This window comes from Emys orbicularis, chromosome 6 (genome assembly GCF_028017835.1).
Source record: "Emys orbicularis isolate rEmyOrb1 chromosome 6, rEmyOrb1.hap1, whole genome shotgun sequence".
In the NCBI taxonomy this organism is placed as follows: Eukaryota; Metazoa; Chordata; order Testudines; family Emydidae; genus Emys; species Emys orbicularis.
The window spans coordinates 26,989,697-27,006,161 of record NC_088688.1 but is presented as its reverse complement, the minus strand read 5'-3'; the positions used below and the strand labels follow the sequence as shown (position 1 = coordinate 27,006,161).

The following is a 16,465-nucleotide window of genomic DNA, read 5'->3' as shown; positions in this document are numbered from 1 at the left end:
TATTTTAAAACCTCTGACTAAACAATATTATCAAAACAATGTGCTGTTAGCAAATTCTTTCCCAAAGTCTGGAAACAACTACACACTGAATTTCAATTACTCTCATCTCTTGACCTACAGAAGAGAATGCAAGTATGTACTCTGCAGCTAAGTAAATTTATTCAAGGATGCATTTTCAACGTATCAAGTGGGGATTGGGATGCCCACCTTATACTTTCACTAATGGGTATTACGAAGAGATGCTGTGACAGGATGCATTCGCTCCGCACTGGATCGGGAAGAGTTAACCTTACATTGTGGGCTAAGGAAGCAACACCCCCTCAGCTCTACTGGGCATGCTCCAAATGCACCAGTATAAAAGGGAGCAGCTCAGTCGGCGGGGGGACCACTGGAGAGGAAGGACACACTTTGTAGGCTCCAGCCCCAGTTGCTGGGGACAGTGCAGACGCCCAGACCATAGCAGTGGGAACCATGGTAGGAAGCAGCCCAGGGGAATTAGACAGTGGTTCGGTTAGTGAACCGGAACTTTGAGTCAGCGTGTTTCGATCGGACCCCCCCCGCTGATTCAGTGGCACATCCTCTGGCCACTACCGGGGCCCTGGGCTAGGGCCCGGTGGAGAGGGAGGGCCCGGGCCCCCCTACCCAGGCCACCCCCCCTTTTTTTGTACGTAGTGACCCCCTTCCCTGACAGAGGCCACTTGGCCACTAGGCCTTACTACCCCACGGACGGCGCAAACATATTGACTTTGGCCTCTAGGCCTTACTGCCCTGCTAACAGGGGCGCATCTATTGACCGTGGCCAATGGGCCTTACTGCCCTGCTGACTGGGCAAATCTATTGACTTTGGCCGTTGGGCCTTACTGCCTTGCTAAGAGGGGCAAATCTATGGACTCTAGCTGCTAAGCCTTACTGCCCTGCTGACTGGAGCGAATCTATTGACTTTGGCCGCTGGGCCTTACTGACCTGCTAACAGGGGCAAAGCCATTGACTTAGGCCACTAGGCCTTACTGACCTGCTAACAGGGGCGAAGTCATTGACTAAGGCCACTAGGCCTTGCTGCCTGGCTGAGTGGGGCAAATCTATTGATTTTTCTATTGACTCTGGCCATTGGGCCGCACTGCCCTGCTAATAGGGGAGAATACATTGACTTTGACTATTAGGGCTCATTGCCCTGTTAGCAGGGGTAAGTATATTGACTCTGGCTATGGAGGCATAAACGCAGGTTACGTATGCCCCGCCCCTACACCCTAGGGAAGACGGTGCGCACTCGCCCCACATTGGACAGGGTCCCCCCAACCCTGTCACAGATGCACATAAACTTGCAGACTACTCTTCGCAGGACAAAGAATGAGGGTGAGAGAAGCACAATGAGTCAGTACTCAACCAAATCCCTTTCTAACATTCATGCTGAGTTCAAAGAAGGGGAGGGAGAGGGAAAGATTCATATCACTATTATATTGGGAAAATAGGCAGTGGAACAATCTCCTGATAATTCTAAACCACAGCTAGTCTTACATAATGCCTATTAGAAATCCTTCACTCTTATGCACTAGCTCCAAATGCAGTAATCATTGTGTCACTTCAAACCCACTAAACATCAGGCACTCTGATTTGAACACAAAGTGTCACAGGAATTCAGAAGCAGACCTTCGGCATGGGGAAATCTTTTTCATTATATCTGTGTTTTCTGGACTGTAACTGTGCTGTAGGACAATCAATGTTTGGGTTTTTTACATTTTTTTTATTTTTATTTTACAACACCAAGCTCTTAAAAAAAAAAATCTTTAGATGTGGTTTCCCTGATGAGCTGAAGCATGAAAAAAAGATGTTTTGACCTCACAGCACACAGCAGTCCCGAGGCAAATCTGTCTTCTTGCCTAATAACTTTCAGTGAAACTAATCAACATATGTTTATTTAATGGACCAAAGGAAGAGACATACCAGTATGTTGTGCTTTTACAATATGTGCAAACACAAACAAACAAGTAGCCTCACATATGTTTGTAGTAGGGTGACCAGACAGCAAATGTGAAAAATCGGGACAGGGGGTGGGGGGTAATAGGAACCTATATAAGAAAAAGGACCCCAAAATCGGGACTGTCCCTATAAAATCGGGACATCTGGTCACCCTAGTTTGTAGGTACCACTCACATACTTCTTATAGCTGCAGCTCAGGGACCAATTTTACAAAATTTAGCTCTATTACAGGGGTGGCCAAACTTACTGACCCTCTGAGCCTCATACGATAATCTTCAGAAGTTCAAGAGCCGCAAGACACGAACAACCTTTACACATGCATTTTTTAAAATATTAGCATCCTACTTACTGTATCACAGCTAATTACTGCTAGAGCTAGAGGCCTTGTGGGTCTCTATCCTAGTCATAAGTCTTTGGAAATCTGGTTGATATGTTGTCAAGGCGATATGGAGGAGCTCGGTCAGATGTTGATTTGTAAGGACTGCACGATGTTTCAATTTTACAAACTTCATCACAGAGTACAGCGATCCACAGGAGTATGTTGTGCCAAAAATTGAAATGAGTCGCACATTAGTCTTTTTGAGTTGAGGATACTTCATTCCTGGCACTTGCTTCCAGAACTCGATTGTAGACTGTGATTTATGCATAATCTTTAGAGCCTTGTCTTCCTGCAGTTCCAATAGTTCCATTTCTACAGTAGATGTTTCTGTAACCACAGTTTTGGGAATCTGACAGCCGTCACTGATCACATCAACCATAAATGGATTTACAAAAACGGGGAAGCAGGATCTCAGCTTCTGCAAGTCTTCAAACCCGGACTGGAAGTCATTAAGCAGGCCTTGTAATTTAACCTCTGTGATCTTCTACTTTGATTACCCTACTCTTGAGATGGGGAAAGTGGTTGAAGTCTCTTGACACTATGTCTCTTTGCAGAAGCTTTAACTTGTTCTGGAAGCTGAAGACTGTCTGAGTAAGGTCAGAAATAATCTTATCCTTCCCTTGGAGTGCCAAGTTGACAGTTTGCAGAGCTGCATAATATCAATGAAAAACATCAGATCCTGCATCCATTGCTCATCTTTCAGTTGTGGACAGGACTTTTCCTTTTCTTTAAAGGAAAGCATTGATAGGCTCCATCAGTTCCACAAACCTATTTAAGATATTGTTGGTTGATAACCACCTCACAATACAGTTGAAAGAGACATCGTTAGGTTGTCTTCAAGATCCATCTGTTCAATGACATTTTTGAACTGTTGATGAGTCTTCTCATTTGAATGGATGAAATTGACAATTTTCAGGACTGTTTTTGTAACAATTTCATACCTGAAGTATCTGCCTGTGAGATGTTCACGATGGATGATGCAGGGAGAAACTCTGGAAATTTAGGATCGCTTTTCAAAAGTCTGATAAGGCCTATTTTTTCCCCCCACCATTGCAGGTGCTCCATCCGTTGCAACACTGACAAGTTTATCCAGTGGTACATCGGCATTTGTCAATGCTTTATCAAGTGCATTATTTATGTCAACACCACAGGTTGTTTCTTTTAGCGCCACTAAGTCCAACATTTCTTCTTTTACAATTACATCCGTGGAAACATAGCAAACAAATATCACTAGTTGTGGTTTATCTTGAATATCTGTGGATTTGTCAACAGCTAGTCTGAATGCTAGAGAATTCTTTAGATCATTTTGCATCTTGCTTGCATCAGCACAGATCTGGGAGATCTGCCTCTCTGTAGCGTGGCATGAAATTGTAATTTGCTGTATTAGTCATTGAAGTTTTGTGTTACTTTGATCTAAAATTGCAACCACTTCTGCAATATTCTTCTTAACAAATTCTCCATCACGGATGTTTCGCACGAGTGATATTCCATGCCATAACAAAACTAGGTTCAGTCGTTGTGTCAGCTTCCTTACTGAATGCCGAAAGTAGTGTCTGTTAACTGTTGAGGTGTAAACTTAATGTGGTTAGCTTATTTTTCCTTAATTCTGATCCAGGAGGATATTTAGAGGGAAAGTGTGACAGTGTACCCCATAAGGCTTTATGGGGAGGGGGTGCTTATAAATGTATGTATGACATAACTGGAATATGTTTTGTGCTGCCTGTGCCAGGTAACATATCTCCGTAAAGGTTATGGTCTACTATATCTATTCATCCTATTTGTACATATATATATATCATTTTCTACTTGAGGTTAAGAATATGGGCTGTATGCTTGCTTGGTTTCTAAGTAAGCTTTGGGAGGCATTTGGTCAGCTTCTTTAGGAAGGAATTCGCCAGGTTAAGTACCTGATCAGGAAACACTTGGAGAACAATGCATCTTGGAATGCTCCAATGCACATAAGAAGTCTTCCTGGAGACATGCAAGATACCATGTGGACAATGGCGTTGGCCTGTAAAAACTGAGTCATGCAGGGGCATGTGACTTGCCCAGGTGACTCCAAAACTCCATCTTGGAGCTGGACTTTGCATAGGAGAGAGGAGGGGGGTCCCCACCCACAAGAGTCTATTTAAACCCGTGGGAGACCCCTCCATTTTGTCTTCAGCTGGCTAAAGAAGGAGCCTCTCCACGCCCCCCCAGGATACTTGAAGGAGACTAAAACAAAGGACAGTAACTACAGGGGGTGTGAGTGATTGCTGGACCCAGGCTAAAAGGAGATTAGCCTGTAAAAGGGAGTGCTCTGGAACTGGTGAGGAAATTATCTGTATTTAGTTTGATTAGACATAGATTTGCGCATTTTATTTTATTTTGCTTGGTGACTTACTTTGTTCTGTCTGTTACTACTTTGAACCACTTAAATCCTACTGTCTATATTTAATAAAATCACTTTTTATTTAATAATTTACTCAGAGTATGTATTAATACCTGGGGGAGCAAACAACTGTGCATATCTCTCGATCAGTGTTATAGAGGGCGAACAATTTATGAGTTTGCCCTGCATAAGCTTTATGCAGGGTAAAACGGATTTATTTGGGTTTAGACCCCATTGGGAGTTGGGCATCTGAGTGCTAAAGACAAGCACACTACTGTGAGCTGTTTTCAGGTAAACTTGCAGCCTTGGGACAAGTGATTCAGACCCTGGGTCTGTGTTAGAGCAGACTGAAGTGTCTGGCTCAGCAAGACAGGGTGCTGGAGTCCTGAGCTGGCAGGGAAAACAGGAGCAGAAGTAGTCTTGGTACATTGGGTGGCAGCTCCCAAGGGGGTTTCTGTGATCCAACCCATCACAGAAAGTTATTGTGATTAGTTTCATAGTGACATTTCAAGTTGCTCGCTTTGTAGTGAGAGAGCAATGCATTGCAGATAAGGCACAGGGGTCTGCCACCTTTACTAGTGAATGCAAAATCTTCCTCCCATTCTGGCGGAAAACTTCAGTTTTCTTCTTCATACTTGCATTTCTTACAGTTTGATGATGTCATTGTCATCCACGAAATTAACATAGGCATAACACTTAAATCTATAACTATTCAACTGTAACTTATGAACAGTAAACACAGTCTGTAGTGTGCACCATGCAAGGAGATCACAGCACACAAGGTCATAGAATATCAGGGTTGGAAGGGACCTCAGGAGGTCACCTAGTCCAACCCCCTGCTCAAAGCAGGACCAATCCCCAGTTAGATTTTTGACTCAAATCCATAAATGGCCCCCTCAAGGATTGAACTCACAACCCTGGATTTAGCAGGCCAATGCTCAAACCACTGAGCTATCCCCTGAGCACTAGAGTAATGCAATTTCCTGTTATAATGAGCATGTGCCTCTGAAGCTGGAGCCTAGGCATCACTTGCAGGGCTGAAGCCCCAAGCAGCAGTGCCCCTCCTCCTGCAGATTTGAAGCCAAGAGCACCAGCTCATCCCTGAGACGCTGAAGCCCCGAGCCTTGGCTCCTCCCAGCAGAGCTGAAGCCCCGAGCCTTGGCTCCCCCCTCACAGGGCTGAAGCCGCAAGCACCAGCTCGCCCTGCTGTGGGGTCAAGCCCCAAGCCTCAGTGGCCCCCCACGGGGCTTGAGCAGCAAGTACCAGCTCAACCCCACCGCCCCCCACGGGGTGAAGCCCCAAGCTCAGTGAGCCACAGTTGACCCCTTAAAGAGCCACATGTGGCTTGCAAGCCGCAGTTTGGCCATGCCTGCTCTATTATATACTATTGCACATTTTAGATAATTCATGATAGAATCTCCTTGAAGGTTTTCTAATAACTTTCCATAAAAACTAGGACAGTAACAGTACACGAGATCCATAAAGTAAAGAGCACATAGTGATTTGAGACCTGCAAACTCAAGATACCACCTCTTCTTATATTCTTACATGACAGCTGAAATCAGCTGAGACAATTGAGCTGACAGTCCCAGCATTTCTACCTCTGAGGGCTGGGGGCAGGGCATTTCTACCTCTGAGGGCTGGGGGCAGGACATTTTCAGGGGAAGGCCCTTGACTCAAATTCTCTTCTCCCCTTGGGCGTGAGTTTGATGACTTCCAGAGCATGTTTCAAACCCTGTTTACTCAGGCTTACCCCAGAGGGTGGGTATTTTTTTTTTGAAGGCGAAGGGTGAGAGTCATTGCTGACTTTATATCTATTGAGATTATTTATTTTAAATTTTTACAGTACATTTCACAGAGAGAGAGAGAGAGAGAGAGAGAGAGAGAAAGTGATAAATGCACTATATAAAATGAATGAATAAATAATGAGGAACATCTGCACTGAATCTAATAATATAATTTTGAAATACAGGTAGTGCACATATACTGAAATTCAGATTCCACTGACAGATTTACCTGATAAACTCCAAGGTGTAGTACTGGATTGGGGAATTTCCTTCACTGACTCCAGGTTTCCATGATAGTGCAACCTCTGAATCAGAAACTACTATGACCTGAGGCTGATAGGGTGGTTCAGGGGGCATGCATTTATCTAAGCCAAAAGAATGGCATGTAATCAGTATTAGAAAAGCAGATGGATTTTATAGACACAAAACTCAACACACACACATACCCCTCCCAGCACTGAGATTCAGATTGGTTTCTTACCACAAAACAATCACACTTGTAAAAGTATTATGTTAAAAATATTTAAACTTAAGTACTGTACAAAAATCAGATTTAGCTAGGATTCACATGCTGCATTGTGGGCAAGAAATATGCTAGAGGAAAGAGGTTTCTTTCTTCAAATGCCCTTGCAGGCATTTATAAAGGGTCCACAAGGCACCTGGTACCTCGGGTGGCATTTATCCTTTTAAATCATTTAATAATGTTACTGACCATTTTGCCATTACAAATACAGCCTGCCCTCTGACATGAGCGACTTTGAGCAAAACAGAAATTTTAGCTCTCACTCTGTGTTTACCTGCCAGCAAAATGAAATGTCTTGGATTAACTCTGCCTCAGCGGTTTCATAATGGAAAGCTATTTACACAGATTTTTACCTTGGGATAAGGTTGTGATGTCTCTGGGCATGCTGGGTCGTCCTTTTCCTGCCCAGCCATAAGCTCCTACACTAACGCGGTGTGGAGTGCCTGGCTTTAAATCGCCGATAACAACATCCTGTCAGAGACAAGAAAAAGAAGATACAAAAAAGTAATAGATCTGTTTCATGTTACTGAAAATGACATTGTGTGCTGTGCTGCTCGGATGGGAGAATCCTCTTACATGATATTTTCCATGCAGGCCCCTAGGAAAATTGCAAGAATGCCAATTCAGTACACAAACAAAACACACAAACAAGGTCACGTGTTTCCTGAGAAGCTGTAGGTTTATCCCACAGGGATCTACAGAACTGACCTAGGCCCATTTCTCAGCATAATTCCGAAGTCTGGAGAAAGTTTTTATGGAGCTCACAATCACACACTTTGGCTGCTGAAATTTAAGTCACATACATTCCCCTCTAGAACCAAACGCTGGAGTTCATTATCTGTTTCCAGGGGACTGTAGCTGCTTCTGATGGTGAAGAAATGTCTGACCTCTCCTTGTACACAAATCAGGAACCAATGGAAGTAGATGCCCCCTGAAATTTTCCTCCCACACTGCTCTGCTAATGCTATCAACCGTGACCTGAAATGAGTGCCTCCCTTTATGGAAGACCAAGGACTTACTTGTTTCTGTGCCACCATCACAGGACAGGTTAACCCAAAGGCAAAACTGTCAACTGCCATATGTAAGGCATTGCTGAGCTCTGCATATGATAATTTTGTTATGTGTGATGCTGTTTAAGACTCCCAGCACGACCAAGTATTTATCTCACTGTCTGGTCCATTACAGAACATGTACTACCAGTCAGCTGGAACTATTCAGATCTCATATTTTGGCTCAGACAAACATTAATAAAGATGGGTCCATGTGCAAAATTCAGATCCTGGTCAGGGTTTGGATCTCAAAAATCCTAGAAGTTGGGGAGCTCTTGGATATGGGTCCATCACCAATTGTTTCACTGGAAACCATAAATGACACCTCAGCTGTAGTTCCAAAGATTAACCAAAGTATTTACATGAAGGTAATAATTGAACTGGATGATTTTATTATATGAAACATCATATATACATACACATACATATATGCACTTCTAAAGAGTCATCCAGATATTTAAAATATCACTCACAGTGCATGGGAAAATTCAGAGAGCTCTTTACCCCTAAAGCTAAGAGCAACTTGAAATAGTATTTCCAGGTGCAGCAAGCTAGTGAAAGATCCTAATACTTTATTATCTGCCAGCCTCCTGATGCCAGCCTTTCTAATAAACTCTCCTTCTTTATTCCTGTGGGTAAATACTGTACTAGTCCAATAGTTCTACTGCCTGTTATTGCTACCTCCAGTCCCAATCTGCAGTGAGCTCCAGAGAGGTAGACACCATAAGCTCATGCACAGTCCAATTGATTGGACAGAGGTCCTGCCACACACAGCTTGTTGTGAGTCAGGGTTTTAGTCTAATGTTAGAAAGTCAATGCAATTATATGAAGTGCTTTTAAAGCAAGTTAAGATATTTATATGGATCTGGACTGAGTTCCACCTTCTTGTACTCTTAATGCATCTTAAAAGATTTGCTGTGTTGTGATACTAGAGGTATAGCGGGCTGAAATCTCTATTGCAGTACATTGGCTGTGTCACAGGTTTTATAGCAGGGGTAGGCAACCTATGGCACGCGTGCCAAAGGCGGCACGCGAGCTGATTTTCAGTGGCAGTCACACTGCCCGGGTCCTGGCCACCGTCCGTGGAGCTCTGCATTTTTATTTAATTTTAAATGAAGCTTATTAAACATTTTAAAAACCTTATTACTTTACATATAACAATAGTTTAGTTATATATTATAGATTTATAGAAAGAGACCTTCTAAAAACGTTAAAATATTTTACTGGCACGCGAAACCTTAGAGTGAATAAATGAAGACTCGGCACACCACTTCTGAAAGGTTGCCGACCCCTGTATTATAGCAAGGTATGCCAAAGTTTAAACGGCATACAATGGGGCAGAATTTGGCCTTCTGTTTTATTAAAACATTATGGGCCTTACTGACATAAATGAGAGAAGCTCTGTTGACTGCAATGGAGCTATGCCAATTTACAGCAGTTGAAGATCTGGCCAAACATGAGCTTTGCAAAAATCACCTAGGCCTAACTTTGACTCTATCACAAAATGTATTTCTCCTGTCAGGGTACACAAGCTCATAGCTGTTCATTGTTCTCCAAGTTCAGGCACTTGACCTAGAAACCTTCCACCTCTAAAGCCTGCCTATTCTTTTTTTAGGACCAAGTCCACAGGCTTACACGTGTGCTTAATGTGTAGCATGTGAATAGCCCCACTAAACTCAATTGGATAAGAGCCTTAATAGGTGCCTGTATACTATATTTCCATGTTTGCTGTGTGCTGTTATTTATATGTTCTATGTTGTAAAACAATACCATGACCAGATATAATACATACTATCCAATTTGATAATGCTTATACTTACAGACTGAGACTGATTCTGCTCTCAGTTACAGCAGTGTAGGTCAGGAGGGAGCTCCATTGAAGTCAATGGAATCATATCATTGTAATTTAGAGGAGAATCAGGCCCACTGTCTAAAAGACAAATCATGCAAACCTGACCACAGTGTTATTGCAGATTTCTGTTGACTTTGGTCTGAGTATAACAGAAAACATTTCAACAAGAATGTCCGAGCTCAACAACATTTCCTGGGGATTAATGACCAGCTGGGAGCCGACGAATCCCAGCAAGTCATTAATTCTCTAAGAAATGGCCCAACTGAAGTCCTTATTGTTATCAGATGTACAGATGGGTCAAACCTGGAACCTCAAATCTGAAACCCCTTCAAAATCTTCCAGTCCAAACCCAATCCTACGGTTTTGTTATTGAATCAGATCCAAAACTAGGAGCCCGTTTTCTCTTTTCTGGTTTAGATGCATCCTAAAAGTCTCCTAACCACAGTGATTCTCCCAAGATCTAGCAAAATTTCCATTAATACAGATAGTTGAAATCTCATGAAATCTACTGATCTCACATGATTTCCACCATTTCTGGCCAAAATCTCACATAAACAGCTTGCAAGAATCTGTCAATGTTGACTCCAAGCCTATACCCTGGTCAGGATTCAGTCTCAAACCAAAACCCTTCCATACATGAACACCTCCTTTTTAGCCCATCTCTAAAACTAAACCCTTTACAGTTATTGTTTATGGAAGCAGAATGGTCCATTGGACTGAGCACAGGACTGGAAATAATTCACCAGCAGCAAAAGTCATAAAGGGGGGTTATTTTCTATACAACATTGTCTTTAATCTCCCAATCCTGCCTCCTTTTTGTGTGCTCACTCTGCCTCCCCTATTCCTGTGTCCTATCCTCTTTTTAGCTCAGCTCAGACCTACTCTTCCCATTTCTTTTCACACTTCCTTACTGCTCTGTTCTTCCCTCCTCCCCACAGGGTATATCCCCCTTCCGTCCTCTCCCTTTTGTCTGACTGCTTGGCCCTCCCACTCTGGCTGACTGCTCAGCTCTCCTGTGGCCTTCGCTGCCTGGCTCTCATTCTTTTACGGTCCATCTCCTCTAACCTCAGCAAGGCACCCTTAAGTGTTTTTGATGATTAGTGTGGAAAATTATCAATCTCTAAAACGGAGATGATAATAATGCTTTCTTACCTACCTGCTCCGAGCATTAGTTAATGTTTGTGGCACTTTGACTATGAAAAGCCCCATTTAAGTGCTAAGTAGTATTATTTTAGTAGATTATGGAGCATTTTAGTGAACTGCATATGAATCAGTGGAAAGGGAGACTCTAAATGTTCAGTCTTATTTTGGATCACAGCTGCGACAGTTTCAGGAAGTGCGGTACTTACAAAAATCGCTTGTCCATCAAGTTGACTCTGGGGGGGAAAAAAGCAGAATGGGACTTGTTAACAAACGACATACTTAAAAGTTGATGGCAAATCGTAAGTGATGGGTCAGCAAAGCAAGATATTACCAATATACTCAGCAGATGGGACACTTAATTCCCAGCTCAAGTAGATGTACACGTGTTAGGTCAGCTTGAGCTAGTGCCTAAAAATAGCAGTGTAACCATGACTACGTGAGTAACAGCTTGGGCTAGCTGCCCGCATGCAATCCCATCTGACCCCTTGGGTAGGTACTTAGGTGGCTAGCCTGAGCCTTGCAAGCACTAGGTTCCTGAGCTGGGAATTAAACCTCCCAGCTGCTGTGTAGATATACCCTATGATGTCATATCCTATGGTGGCAACAGAAGTACTTTTAGGAAAAAGAAGTGAGGAACACAGGAGGGACAAAAAATAGTGTATAACAAAGTAATAATTAATCATGACAGTGAGACTCCTTCCTTTACCATGATCCCATACCTGTGAAAAAGCCATGAGATTTAGGAGTAGCCAAAGAGAATATAAGGCAACAAGGAATCTGAGAAGCTACTCTTCCCTCTTCTTCACTTCATCCCTTCCTTTTGAAGAGGTTTGCTAATGTTCATCAACTTTATCACAATGCCCTTCAAAAAGAGAAAGAAATCTCCCCTCTGCCCACAAATATTTGAATTTGATGCTATTATCTCAGTGCCAATTTCTAGCCGGTGCAGTCCTAGGGAACATTCCTAATTCAGCCACGTGAAAGGAAGAGTAAAGAGGATATGGTCTGAAAGAAGGAAGGACATTGATTAGAAGGAGAGGGGGAAATGGGGAGAAGGAGAATGAAGCATATAAAGGTGAAAAGAAAAGGGATGAAGAGGGTAAGGAAAAGAAGAGAATAGGGGAAAAGGGAAAGAAAATGGGAGGTGATGGGGAAAAGACAAGAGATTTTTCTGAAAGAATAAAAAACTTCCAATCCCCTGGGAGACAAGAACTTGCACATTTGCCACTTTTTTTGGAGTTAGGAGTTATTAAAGCTCGCAATTAAACTTTTAATCTCAAATTTTCAGTGGGCAGAGTCTCACTTGCACACACAGGAATTTGCCAAACATTCAACAACTCTGTTTGCTCAGACATTTACCATGATGGCACAGCTTTGCCCAGATGGGTGTTTAGACACCTAAATACATGGAACAGCAAATGGAGGCATGTGATTGCTCTTCCATTTTTGCATGCACAAATGAACTTTTCCCAATTGAAAAAGTGAACTTGATATCAAAAGTAATATTTAAAGAGATGCCATAGGTAATTGCTATTAAAACCCACAGCAAGTCCCACCAGTTGTGAATTCAAAACTAGCAGGAGAATGAGGTACAAAAATCATATCCCAGACTTCTGATTAGATTACAGCAGTGTGCTATGATTTCCTCTTTGCCCAATAGTCCCTGTGGGTTTGGAATTGAAGCCGGTATGTCATTCACACAGCCAAAGAAGTCAGAATTCCTGGTTCCTACTACAGAAGTACCACCAATTATTAGAAAATGCCAAACTTAAGTCTCTCAAAATTCCAGAGGCTCTGATCATTCTGACAATGTATAAAGCCAGATACTCACCATGCTGAGCATATCCAAGCTAAGGGGGACATCATGTGAAAGCTGTTTTACTGGTTTATCAGCTTCGACCTCTGAGTAAAACACCTTGAAAAGATGTAGTTAAGGCAGTGATACAAATATTTTAGAAATAATAAGTAAATTACTATCACATCACTGACAGTGGCTGCGTATACATCTCTTGCCCCTCCACAAACACACGGAGAGTTCGCATACATTGACATATTCTTCAGACTTACCAGGGCTTGTCTGCACATTGAAATGATATAATTTATAACGTGTTAGCTGATACGATGTTAAACACAACTTAGCACTTAGTTGTAGAAATGAACTGTCGTATTTAACACTGTATCAGAGTGGACCCTTGCGTTAGCCATACTCAGCTGACACAACAATCCTTGTTTAAACTGATTGTTTAACATGTGTGTTTTAACATATGTCATATCCCAGTACAGACAAAGCCTCGGTGTACATGTATTAGTTGGCATTCAGTGACCTTCCTGGTACAGTAAAATGCGGTCGCTAAATTCAGCAAAATGCAGCCTGAAACAAGTACAGTAGGTTGAATTCCCATGGAAGTCTCTGGGCAGCATTCATCAATGACATGAATTGCACTGTAAGTTATACATCATGGGCAAAATCCTCAACTGGCGTAAACCCATTGAAGTCAACTGAGGATCTGGCTCCTGTGTAAATTGGTAATAAAACTGGTGGAAGTTGCAAAGCAGTGTAACTTTTACCCACTGGACATCCACTTAATCTCTCTGTGCCTCTATTGCCCATCTATAAAATGGGGATGACCCCTTTCTTCCACTGTTTGTCTGGCCTGTTTATTTAGCTTACAAGCTCTTTAGAGCTGGTACCATCTCTTACTTATGTCTGTTCATACATTCTTGGATTTTAAGGCCTGAAGGGATCATTAGATCATCCAAGTCTGACTTCCTATATAACACAGGCTAGAGAATTTCACCCTGTATTGAGCCCAATAACTTGTGTTTACTTTGATTAAAGCACAGAAAGGCATCCAATCTCAATTTGGAGACATCGAGAGATGGAAAACACAGCTCTTCCCTTAGTAGTTTGTTCCAGTGTTTAATCACCTTCACTGTTAACAATTTGTGCCTTATTTCTAACTGGAAATTGCCTGGCTTCAATGTCAAGTAATTAATTCTTGTTATGCCTTTCTCTGCTAGACTAAAGAACTTTTTAGTACAAGGTATTTTCCCTCCACGTAGCCCTTTTCTGCACCCTCTCCAAGTTTTCAACATCTTTTGTATAATGTGGGCACAAGAACTGGATGCTGGTATTATAGTATCAGTCTTGCAATGCTGTATGTAGAGGTAAAACTACCTCCCTACTTCTACTCACTTCTCCTCTGTTTATACATCCAAGGATGTACCAAACTAAGTACAGTGCCTAGCTCAATTATTGTTATTATTACTTATGATTTGTATTATCATGAGCTACTACAATTCAAATAATTCAATAATAATAAAAATAATTCAGTAGATGTGCAAGACAAGTGTAACTTACACAACCAAGGGAGGAAAAGATAGGGCATAGCAAGAAAAGCAAGGAGCATGGAGGTATAAGATGAAACAGCCCCTCACCATCGCAACTTATATCAGAACTAGAGAAGGTCAAACATTTTCTGTTATAACTTTTTTCCCAGTGGAAAACTGAGTTTTTCATTAAATGGACATCTTTCATGAAATTGTCTGCGTTCCTTGAAAACTGTTTTTTTCAATGAAAATTTGCATTTAGATTTGGCGGGAGAGGGGGTTCCATCGACATTTTCCATGGGGAAAAACAAAACATTTTTGACCAGCTCTTGTCTACCATCCCCGACATTCTCAGGGCCAAGTTCACCCCTGGCAAAAACAGCTCCCATTGACTTCAGTTTAAGGGTTAAATTTGGTTTCCACACAATACAAAATCAGTGCAAGTTTCATTTGTTTTGCATTCAACTAAATTCCAGACTGGTGCAAAGTTACACTGCTTTGCTTCTGAGACCTACTGACACCTCTTTTATCAACAACTTACAGCAGCACAGAATCCTAGAACAGAGGTTCTCAAACTGTGGTCCGTGGACCACCAGTGGTCTGCGAGCTCCATTCAGGTGGTCCATGGACAGTTCCCTCTAAGGTGCACGCCTGGGTGGCCTCACATGAGAGAATGAAGGGCTGTGCTCCACTAATTAGGTGCCTGGACTCTGGAGAAGACACATGTGTAAGGTGAGGTGGTGGCCTTGGCGGGAATAGGGGGTAGGTGGGAGGGCACAGTGGGGTGAGGAGAGGGGGTGGGGGAATTTGGGACATGCAGGGCTACGGTGGCCAGAGAAAGAGGCAACTTTCCCCAGTTCCAGGGCTGCAGCTGCCGGGGGAAATGGCCCTCCTTTCCAGCCTCAGTTCTGTGGCTGCTGTGGTGGGGAAAGAGACCCCTCTCCTTCCCAGCCCCAGCTTGGGGGCTGCCACAGCGGGGGGCAGAGAGCACATCCATCACATTAGAAAGGTAAGGCTACTGATATTAAAATATGAGTTGTGTGCTTTTATTTGTAGAACAAAAAGTTTATTATTATTATTAAGGGGTTTTTTATATAGTGCTTTTATCCAAAGGGCTTTACAATAGTTAGCTAATGGTACAAACAACATTTGGAAAGATCATTAAGTGGTCCTCTGAGACCCTCAGGAATTTTCAAGTGGTCTGCGGGGAAAAAAAAAAAGTTTGAGAACCGCTGTTAGAACAATAGGGCTGGAAGGGACCTTGAGAAGTCATCTAGTCCAACCCCCTGTACTGAGCACTTAGAGGAGAGGAAAGTGATCAGGAACAGTCAGCATGGATTCACCAAGGGCAAGTCATGCCTGACTAACCTAATTGCCTTCTATGATGAGATAACTGGCTCTGTGGATGAGGGGAAAGTAGTGGACGTGTTATTCCTTCACTTTAGCAAAGCTTTTGATACGGTATCCCACAGTATTCTTGCCAGCAAGTTAAAGAAGTATGGGCTGGATGAATGGACTATAAGGTGGATAGAAAGCTGGTTAGATCATCGGGCTCAATGGGTAGTGATAAATGGCTCCATGTCTAGTTGGCAGCCGGTATCAAGCGGAGTGCCCCAAGGGTCGGTCCTGGGGCCGGTTTTGTTCAATATGTTCATTAATGATCTGGAAGATGGAGTGGATTGCACCCTCAGCAAGTTTGCAGATGACACTAAACCGGGAGGAGTGGTAGATACGCCGGAGGTAGGGATAGGATACAAAGGGACCTAGACAAATTAAAGGATTGGGCCAAAAGAAATCTGATGAGGTTCAACAAGGACAAGTGCAGAGTCCTGCACTTAGGACGGAAGAATCCCATGCACTGCTACAGACTAGGGACCGAGTGGCTAGGCAGCAGTTCTGCAGAAAAGGACCTAGGGGTTACGGTGGATGAGAAGCTGGATATGAGTCAACGGTGTGCCCTTGTTGCCAAGAAGGCTAACGGCATTTTGGGCTGTATAAGTAGGAGCATCGCCAGCAGATCGAGGAACGTGATCATTTCCCTCTATTCGGCATTG

General features: G+C 42.8%; 1 protein-coding gene across 1 annotated transcript in view; it reads right to left on the bottom strand.

The window, feature by feature from the left end:
- Positions 1-16,465, bottom strand: part of EGFLAM (EGF like, fibronectin type III and laminin G domains) — a 129,838-nt gene that overhangs the window by 84,508 nt on the left and 28,865 nt on the right. The window contains exons 3-6 of the mRNA XM_065406645.1: positions 12,913-12,996; positions 11,288-11,314; positions 7,391-7,508; positions 6,744-6,879 (exon numbers count right to left, since the gene is read on the bottom strand). Of these exons, the coding sequence (XP_065262717.1) occupies positions 6,744-6,879; positions 7,391-7,508; positions 11,288-11,314; positions 12,913-12,996 (365 nt within the window). The remainder of the gene's footprint in view (positions 1-6,743; positions 6,880-7,390; positions 7,509-11,287; positions 11,315-12,912; positions 12,997-16,465) is intronic.